Below are 10,580 nucleotides of genomic sequence, written 5' to 3'. Positions count from 1 at the left end.
AAAAAAGGGAGTGTTGCCATGGACGCCGTTCACCTGTGGAATTAATTATCCTGACGGGAGAGGGGTGGTGCCGTTTAGATCCCTCCTAATAAACAAGTGCTCCTGCCTTGCCTCGCGGCACATTTCCATCCGACTCTATCCAGGGGTGAGTACCGCTCTGTTGCACGCTGAAAGCGGGCCGCAGGTAGGGGATACTGGCAGGGATAACCTTGTTTAGTTCATCGTAGTGTCTTGCTGTTATCCTCAATGTAAGCTCTCTTTGATGTCATATAGTCAACTTCTACTTGTTTCTTATTACATGTGCTTTTATTCCACGAATATACAGGAAGATTGTGAAATGTAATTTGAGGTTGTGTTATTTTTTAGATGGTATATTTAATACGCCTATTAGATTAAGATGACATATGATACTATCGATTACACAAAGGCAACTTTATATGTTGATCTATATGTTGATCTATTCAGACATCTCGTTAGAACAGTCCAGTGTAAATGAGGAGGTGCCCTTCTGCTTTATTGTAGGTGTTTTTATTTCATCTTCCCCCCAGATCACTCCACAATCCTCCATCCTCTGACCAAGATGCCGAGCCAACTGGAGGGAGCCATGGACGCCATGATCAAGGTCTTCTACAACTACTCAGGGAACGACGGGGACAAGTACAAGCTGAACAAGGGCGAGCTCAAAGAGCTCCTGACCAGTGAGCTCACCGACTTCCTCACGGTAAAGCAAATTTATATTTTTTTAGCTGTATCGTCCTTAACCTTCACAGGTTTTTGCGCCATGAGTTTACTAGGACCTTTATGTAGGGTATGGATGTGGAACAGAACAGTTTTGGGAAATTTCTGGAACAGTTCTGGAACAGTTTGAAGCGACTTCCTGTTCCAACAGATTCACATGTTGGAATGAATACTCGATTGAAGTACAGCCAATATAGCCCAATTGGGTTATAAATGGTCAAAATACCTGGCTTTAAATTACATTATCACACAAGTTTGATGACAAACTCTAGATATCAAGATATTCCAAGTATGGTTTTTCATATAATTCTTAAATAAATCTAGAAAAATACTTCACTACAATAATACAAAATAGCTATAATACTTGATGTATTTTACACAGAGAGGTGCATTTCCCTTAACTTATGTGTTGTTTTTTATGTGGATGTATCATGATCATGAGGAATATTTAAGTAAAGGATGATTATGTTTATTTAAGAAATTGTTCTTGTTGTCTTTTACCCTGCTGTAGAAATGAACCATCCATTACTCTATACGACAGTGTACGTTATTAAGCATAGAAGAGAGAGGGAGAGAGATAGAGTAATACAAAGTAGCATTCTACGTATCTCCCAGACCCCTGAGACACTTCTGACGATCAGCGTGCACAGGTGGAGCACACGTTTAGACCCCCGAGGGCCTGTCTTCATCTATCCTCCTATTTGTTTCCTTTGTCCCGCACCTCTCCTCATCACTCATGCGGACGTGCAAGCCTCAGGTGCTTGCTCATCATCATCATCTTCGGTCGCCCGTATCGCCGGCTAAATATAGCCCTCCTCATGACGTCACGCACCCCAGGGGGTGGTCACCTCTTTAGAGCAGCTCCTCCCCGAGGAGACTCCGCTCGCTCCGATGTGACGCCCTTCTTTCCAGTGCTGCCAAATTGATTATAGTCAGGGAGGGAAAAAATAAGATGTTGTTTGCTTACCAGATATGTTCTCCTGCAAACAATTACAACCAACATTATTATTAACTGTCATGTAATGTTAAGAGTGAAATGTGTGGGGACACTTTTAAGGTCTTAACTCGTGAGCAATTTAATGTTTACTTTTAGGTCAGATAAACGGACATGACCTTCATCCTTGTGGGTTGATTTGGTGTGAGCTTCATCAATGTTCATGCTCAGTCATGGACTAAATCTGCGTCAACACGAATGCCTTGGGAGTTTTGTTCTTCGTCTCCTATTTATGTTTGCTTCAAACGGATAAGTTGGCAGCCATCACTGAGTAGCCCAACAGAAATATCCCCCCCCTGGGGCTTGAAGGTGGAGAGAATCGTGTCCTGTTTCTCAATCCCGCTGCGATGGTGCTGGTGATTTGGAGGCAGAGGGAATTAAAGGGCTATTGTGTGTGTGATCAGCTGTGCGTTATTTTAGCTTCACGGTCTCTACTGAACACAGCCGACGGCCCTGGTGCCTGGAGGGTAGGAGACCAAATTAGGCTTCAGAAGCAATCAAGTCAGGGGCGGTCAGTGCCAACTCGGATGTTACTCAGCCTCGATGGACAACATTATTGACATTATCCTTGTCTGTTGAGGTTCATTACAGATTATTGCTGTTGCACATTATATATATATTAGATGTAATGTACAAATGAGCTTTGATGCAGGGGAATGGGGCAAATTTTGTGTCTTTGATAATAATAATAATAATAATAATACATTTAATTTAGAGGCGCCTTTCAAGACACCCAAGGTCACCTTACAGAGCATATAGTCATCATAAAACATAAAACAACATAAAACATGTTATTTGATGAAGCCCGCACCACATTCGATAAATGGTTGGTTTAACATTGTACATTTTGGTAGTCTTGGCAAAATCTGATGGTCTCTGTAATACTGTATCATGTGGGAGGAAGAGAATCTGTCTTGTTGCATGAACAGCTGCCTCTTTCCAGGATAAATGTTCTGCAGTTCATTACCCATTATCTCATTAATGGTTAATTTGCATTGTTTTTTTTTGTTGGAATGAACCTCAACTGAATCCTTTTATTATTTGAAGGATACTTATTGACGGTCAAAAAAAATTGTCACATGCATCAAATTGCTAATCATACGAGATGACTTAAAGGCAGATCCAATGAATCAGTCAGTTTTCCTTGACTAATGATGACATGTTTCTTGTTCTTTGTGGCACCTGCAGTCCCAGAAGGACCCCCTGCTCGTAGAGAAGATCATGAACGACCTTGACTCCAACAAGGACAACGAGGTGGACTTCAACGAGTTTGTGGTGCTGGTGGCGGCGCTCACCGTGGCATGCAACGACTTCTTCCAGGAGCAGCAGAAGCTGAAGGATAAATAGAAGCTGAAGCCCCCCCCCCCCCCCCTCTCAGCGAAGGGGCCACAGGAGACTGCGGTGACTCAGCATTGAGATCCCCCCCAACCCAAAAGATATGATTAATGTTTGGTGTTCCCATGGTAACGGAAGAAGCCAATCAGTGTTGATAAAAACATGTACACCCTCTGCTGGAGTTTAGATTATACAATATCATATATCAAAACATAAATATGCAGCTCAGAACTCACTAAATGTCTCAACAATCTGCATAGTCTCAGAGTATCCATCATTTCCTTATTGCTTTTGAATATCGCTAAGTCTTGGTCTTATTCTGTATTGTTTAGTCTAGTGCTACAAATATATCTATTATTTATTTTGTGCATGCTATTCATTTCATATTCATAGTTTGTATGAGTTGGAAATGTATAAATGTCAAAATCTAAATGGTTGTGAATGAGGGTATAGTCTCTGAACGACTGCATCTCGTTTCCACTAATACTAACTAATAATGCTATTCAAACTCTTCCTGAAAACATTTATAGCAATCATATATAGCAATCCTATAGATTGAATTATCTGTGTGTATTAGTAATATCTATCATCATTTGTTTTGTCTTTAGTATTGTTTTGAGTATTGTGCTCATCAAAAAGGCTCCAGTCTTTTGAAGATAATGGCATGTGGAATTGTTCTTTAATCCAGCCAGATGGCCAGGATCATTTGACGTTGGGATGTGACACATCAAATGTAAAATAAATCACTGAGCTCAATTCTGCTGTGTGTTGTGTGTGTGTGTGTGTGTGTGTGTGTGTGTGTGTGTGTGTGTGTGTGTGTGTGTGTGTGTGTGTGTGTGTGTGTGTGTGTGTGTGTGTGTGTGTGTGTGTGTGTGTGTGTGTGTGTGTGTGTGTGTGTGTGTGTGCATTGTGTCGTTCAACCACGTGTTTACCCAAGGTCTTTCATGACCATTAAATGTTCCAACCAATCAAATATATATTTTCCCAGATCCAATTAGAAACAGTGGTCCTGCCTTGCTTGTCGGGTATGAAATTCACAGTGGACTAGGTGTAAGTGATAGGATGGGGTCACCCATGCCATGAAAGGAATGTACTTTTTATGCATTCATTGTCTCTAAAAACATTAATCAAATGGCACGTAAATAGAAGTTCCCTATCAAAAATTGTGGCCCCGTCTGGGAAAACCCCATACAAATCACAGTAGCAATGAGGTTTAGGTAAAATGTTTACTAAGCTGGGGATATCACGATACGATACAGATCACAATACATATCACAATACTATACAGATAACGATATGATACAGATCAAGATTCGATACAGACCACGATACGATACCGATCACGGTATGATACAGATCACGATACAGATCACGATATGACACAGATCGCGTTATGATACAGGTGACGATATGATACAGATCATGATACAGATCACAATGAAATATACAGGTCACGATGCAGATCTCGATACAATACAGGTCATGACACAGATCATGATACGATACAGATTGCAACACAGATCACGATAGGATACAGATCACAATACATGGGTCCCGATTCAACGTGATCTTCAACCTATACAACAGAACAGATTGTTTGTCAATACGACCCAAAATATAACCATATGCGCTGTTCTATTTTAGGTCAATCTTGGGTTTGAAGTGTTGGCTAGTTTAGCACCCCTGGTCAAAAAAAACAGAGCAATACTTCTGGAGATGGATAATACCCAATCTCACTTCCTGTTGGGTTTAGGGCTTATGGTGCGTTCAGATCGCTGGGAATTATGGGGAAAACATTTTTGCGACGTCGTAAAGTTCTCGTGAATGACACCTCTTGACGCTCTGATGATTCTACTTCGGAAGTAGAATCTAGGCCAGACTTTGATAACAGAGTTGCCCGGTTGGTGACGTATATTGTCTCCTAGTGACGCGCATGAAAATGGCGGAACATGAAAGTTTTACTCAATATAAAAGAATCAACCATCATATCACATACATTACTATTGATTGACGTTATAAGCGTCTGTTGGCATTGACTTGGCTCAGCTTTAAACTCTGTTTACTGGTAAACCAGCTCTAGATAAGGGCAAGTGTAGCCCTCCATACATTGGCAATACAATGTGCTTCTTGTAAATAAAAGCAGAAGGATAGTAGGTGATAGGCTACAAGGAAATAAAGGTGTGCAAAGTTGAAACTGATCCTACTAAATTCTGTTTAGTTCTGACTGTTTTTTGTGGTTTTTTTGGATAAAGGAAAAAAAAACAGAACAAAACAGTTCACTGAAGGCAGGGCATAATCAAGCTTAACATCCACAATCAAGACAGATGTTACAGGTTACCTCCATAGTATTCCTAACAGGGAATGGGCACAAAATCAAAGTAGCACCAGCATGTCATCACAATTCAGATAAAGCCTTAGAGTCCAAATGAAGTAAATCCAGCATAGGTAACCAAAGTGGCTGAATCTTTATGGCTTTTTTATCCAAGAATCATGCCTCGAAGTCCGGTGTAAATTCGATCAGACCAGACACAAATGAAGTAATTTGGAAAATCTAATCTAAATAATATTCTTTCTCCATACTTGGCTTACTCATGTGACAACCATTTGAACCAGTACTTATGAAATGTGTTAATATGTTTATGAGTGAATGTTAAGCTTTTCCATCTCGTATATTTCTTTGTCAATTACTAACCACTCTCTTTTGGTTGGTTGTTCCTTGTGTAAACACTTTTTGGTGATTGTTTTTATACCAGCTACAAGTTATATTTTGAGAAGATATTTATCTTGGTTGTTAAGTTCAGTTGGTATATTACCTAAATATACAGTGCCAAAAATAAAATTGATCTCAAAGCCCAAAATAGTTTTTATTCATGACACTATGTCTAAACAGTAGGGCTGGATTGCCATGCAATTCCAAAATATATTATAGTGGTCAGCCATTGTATTGTAACATTTTCTCCAGCAGTGTCCGGAATCTGTTATGCCATTCTGTAAGTACTTTCTGCTTGGAGTAATAAAAAAATGTACAGCGTTTTTCCATGAAAATTCTCTCCATTGGCCCGAACAGGTGGTGGAAGATTTTATTTGACATATATTTAACCATTCATCTTCTGTTCAGGTTATGTTTGGTTCCTTCTCCGAATTACTTTTTAATATAAAGTGTGGAATGTTTCTTGGAATGTTGTAAACAGGAATATAATCTTTGGTCGCCCGTATCGCCGGCTAGTTTCACTAATTTCTTACGGATTTTGCCTCCATAAGCATCAATAAGAACTTTGATTAGATCCAAATCAGCTTCATTATACATTTTTATGTTTCTGTCAAAATGATGCCTAATCTGTAAATATCTGTAGAAGTCCTGTCCGTCTAATTTTTGGTATTCTTGAAGATAAAGGAAGCTTTCCGAGCCTGGATTGGTTGAAATTACGCAGGATGATGTGATGCCCTTCCTGGTCAGTTGTTTAAACCTCAAGTCCATCTGTGCTGGTTTAAAGTAATTATCATGTTCAACCCATCTCTGCACTCGTGCTTTTTTTTCAATTTTAGATTCTTACATTCTTTAAACCAGATATTGAGAGGAACCATTGTAAATGTATTTAATTTTTCAGAATAAATGGTCTTAGTCTTTGTACCACCAAGCAGGGATTGAAGTGGGATATCAAGGTGGTTTATTTCTAGTTCTTTCCATTTTGCTTCGTAATCATTGATACACCAGTAATCTAAATATTGTCACTGTGCTGCCTTATAATAGTCTTCTAGACAAGGTAGAGACATGCCTCCCTTTTCTTTGGATAGCTGTAGCCTTTACGTAACACATACTATTGGTTTCTTACTCTGCCATATAAACCTAGAAATCATCCGATTCCATTAAGTAAATTGTTTAGTCGGAATCTGTACCGTTAGGGATTGGAAAAGAAACAACAGTCGCGGCAAAATTATCATCTTTATAGTCTCTATTCGATTATGCATACTAAGGGCCCTATTTTAACGGTCTGAAACGCAAGTGAGAAGCGCCAAGCGCAAGTAGCTTTGTGGGCGGTTCTATGGAGATGTCGCTATTTTACCGGCACAAAAATGACTCCCGGCGCCCGGCGCAAATCTAAAAAGGGTTGCTCAGAAGTAGCCTAATTACCCGTAGGTGTGGTTTGGGCGTAACGTGCAATAAACCAATGAGAGTGGTTTATTTGCTCCCATACCAATTAAGAGCCATGAGCTCATTTGAATCTGACAAGTTGATATTTTGACAGCGCGTCTGCAGTCTCCGATGAAACAGATGCACATGAATTTCAATCTTCAAAAGGCTCACTTCAGAAATACTGATTCCTCAAATTAATTTCGGCAAAGAAAACTTAACACACATATGATATGCGGTAACTGTGGTTCTATTTAATGATATACGCAATACATTATAAACATTGTTTCTTATCAGTATTTAATGCATTATCGTTATCGACTTGTGTTCCTAATATGCATGTGTCCCCCCGGTTATACACATTGTCATGGACTGTATTATGCGTTACGTGTTTAGTTTGCGTGTGTTTAAACAGATGGACGCACACACGTGCGCCCGCATTCATTAATTATTTTACACATACACACACGCGTGCCCGCATTCATTACGTAATTATTTTTTAACTCGCGGTAAAACAATGTTTTCTCACGATAAAATACTCATCAATCCTAAAAGTTATGGGCATGTACACGACGTCTGTGTCAAGAAAATATGTGTTTGCTGTACGGTGTTTGCAGATGCATTGATTTAAAAGTACAACTTATTACCGCTGTATCAGCTGTTCTTTCCCAAATAATTTACCAAGAATGTGTGGCTGGGTAGATGAGAGAAGCAAAGTGTATGCGCGAGGTGCACAAGCAACATTATGCATGCGCCGTAAAATAGCATCTGAACAACGCGCCACTGACTTTAACCAGGTATTTCCTGGTTTGTGGCGCAAGTGATTTCTGAAACTGCAAAATAGCACCAGGGAACGTTTGCGCCAGAACACGCCTCTGCCTTTCGCCAAACCGCCCCTTGGGGCGCAAGATCATTCCCTAATTTACCGACGCATGGCGCAGGAGGGAAAAGAACGCTCTGCGCCAGTTGCAAACTAGCAACGACACATGCGCCAGTGAGAAAGTCAATTGCGCCAGATGCAAGATAGGGCCCTAAGTGTTGTAAGTGTCCAAATCTAATTTTATTAATTTTGTGATGGGTGATTATTTGTATTACATATATCAGTTAGGTTTCTCTGTATAATTACACCGATACATCTCATAACATGAGTTTTCCATTTGAAATTATATATTTTATCAACATTATCTTGTGGGAAAAAGTTATAAGAAAGGGTTTGGTTCTTAAGTTTAATTTGTAGCCTGAATAAAGACCATATTGTTCAAGGCCGGACATGAGTTTTGGCAGGCTTAAAGCTGGAGTCTCGCCACCTTTGGCGAGACCCTTGGGTTGAAACCTTTGGTTGAAACATTTTAAAAGCATGTCAGGAATTCCCGAATATTTTATGCCATTCATGTGACATGACACATGACACATTCAACATGACACATCATGTTTGTAATGGGATTTTTGACTGTTGTTTTCAGTCTCCATGGCAATATTTCTTTAGCCCTACGCCAAACTTTGTTTTATGTGCTTAAGTTTATTTTCCATCTGGTTGTCCACCTTGTTTAGTTCTAACTTTGTTAAACGTATTTGTTCTAGCAGGATGGGGTCTTTCAGCTCTTTATTTTCCAATGCTTTTAATTTGTTAGTCAAGTCTGTCACTTGTCTTTGTTTTTCTTTTTTCTTTCTTGATGACGACATTATATTTTTTCCTCTAAGCACTGCATTGCCAGCATCTCATAAAACACTTGGTGATATGACGTCACCTCATTACTAATCATTCAATCAATTTAGTGTCAAATACACTGCAAAGTGATCAGACACATAACTAACCCAAATATTGCAGTCCTTTCCTATCCTGAGTTTGACATAAAAAAAAAGTCTAGAGTAGACAGCGTGGGAGTGGGAGAAAAAAGTATACTGCTTTACAGATGGGTGGAGTTCCCTCAATATGTCAAACATACCGATCCCTTTGAGCATTTTCCTTACATTTAATGATTCAGAATTAACCTGTTTAGAGGGATTTGTACGTTCCAATCCCCCCCCCACAAATGAGATTGCCTGAAGCTTCTGAGGCAATTCAATTTAATATTTCTTTAACCAATAATTTGTCCTGTCCTGGTGGTCTGTAGACATAAAGTAATGTTATTTATTTTGAATCTATAAACCCTTTCACCAGGACATAATGCCCCTCCTTATCTGTATTCTGTGTGGAGACCTGAAAGGCCACTTTGTTTGAAAGGAGTATTGCAACTCCCCTTGCCCTTCCTGGTGTATATGAGGAATAAAATGTGTCTTAAAACCTAGCTTTTTCAACTTTTCATGTTAACCTTTTACCAAATGATTATTTCCTGCCTAAAGATTAGATGTTGGTTTTCTCTTTTCATCTTCGTTATGACTTTCCCCCTTTTAATCGGATTTAGTAGCCCGTTAACATTTAGTGTTATAATTCTATATTCTTGTTGAAGCATAAAACATCTAAAACAACTTTCATCACTGTACTGTAGACCCAAGATGACCTTAACATTAGAACGTGAACATGTACAGTATTACGAAGAAATCACAAAAAAGTATCATAGATTCATAAATATCGATTTTCATAACAGACTTCCTGATAAAAATTTATCTAAATTGAAAATGAAAGCCTTTGGTTTGCAAGGGCCTCTTCAGTGCAAACAGAAATATCTGACAGTGAGTATCAGCTCAGTGCTCGCACAGGGCAATATTAGCAGATTCCCAGACAACGGTCTGTTTTTTTAAATTGAGCATTGGTATAGCATTAGTTATAGCAATTTTATCTAATGTTTTTTCGTTTCTTTTATTCTTTATTATTTTTTTTCATTCTTCTTACCCCGTCCACCCCCGTGCGGGACTGACTCATCTCACCCTGTAGGAAAATCTAGTTGTGTCCCCTGTATCATGGCTAAATCCGCGGAGCAATCTCTGCGCTCTCTCTTGTCTTACTGTCTGGCTCCTGGGCTTGGCGTTCACCTTCTCCCCGGAGATTTTCTTCAGCCACTCCATCGCTGCTGGGGCCGGAGCGTTGCGTCTTTCCCCTCCGTCGCCGTCCGTTGCAAGCCCCCTCTTCTTCAGATCCGCCATCACCTCGTCCACACTGCTGTAGGTGACGGGACCACCATCAAAAAACACCCACAGTCTTGTTGGTGGCGGAGACTTAAAGCGAAGCCCCTTTTCTTTAAAGGGGACATATTATGAAAACCACACTTTCCCCAGGATTTGGGGTGTTGTTTTGGGTCTCTGGTGCTCCCATACACATACAATCTTTAAAAAAAGTCTGTACAAGATTTTTTGAGTGAGATATGCATTTCTGAAAGTAACCCTCTATGCTGTGCAGCTATTTCCAACAAACAGCTTTGAAAACTTGTTTTCTGGAACTCA

At 39.7% G+C, this 10,580-nt stretch overlaps 1 protein-coding gene across 2 annotated transcripts; it reads left to right on the top strand.

The window, feature by feature from the left end:
- s100z (S100 calcium binding protein Z) lies at positions 1 to 3,823 on the top strand. Of its 2 annotated transcripts, none has more exons than XM_060050569.1 (3): positions 1 to 145; positions 549 to 721; positions 2,921 to 3,823. In XM_060050569.1, the coding sequence occupies exons 2-3, from the start codon at positions 581 to 583 to the stop codon at positions 3,077 to 3,079; spliced, it is 300 nt and encodes a 99-aa protein (XP_059906552.1). In that variant the 5' UTR covers positions 1 to 145; positions 549 to 580; the 3' UTR covers positions 3,080 to 3,823. The 2 variants fall into 2 exon arrangements, with proteins under 2 accessions (XP_059906552.1, XP_059906553.1); XM_060050570.1 differs by lacking the exon at positions 1 to 145 and adding an exon at positions 168 to 248.
- The last annotated feature ends 6,757 nt before the right edge of the window (positions 3,824 to 10,580 follow it).

The sequence above is a fragment of the Gadus macrocephalus genome, chromosome 4 (genome assembly GCF_031168955.1).
Source record: "Gadus macrocephalus chromosome 4, ASM3116895v1".
Taxonomy (NCBI): domain Eukaryota; kingdom Metazoa; phylum Chordata; class Actinopteri; order Gadiformes; family Gadidae; genus Gadus; species Gadus macrocephalus.
Note: the sequence above shows the minus strand (reverse complement) of the source record. Positions and strands in the feature narration are given on the sequence as shown.

What these genes read in the sequence shown, in the direction of transcription:
- s100z (XM_060050569.1), top strand. Translation starts at nt 581, where the DNA reads ATGCCGAGCCAACTGGAGGGAGCCATGGACGCCATGATCAAGGTCTTC. An exon ending in AGCTCACCGACTTCCTCACG is followed by an intron (nt 722 to 2,920) that starts GTAAAGCAAATT and finishes TGGCACCTGCAG; the next exon opens with TCCCAGAAGGACCCCCTGCT.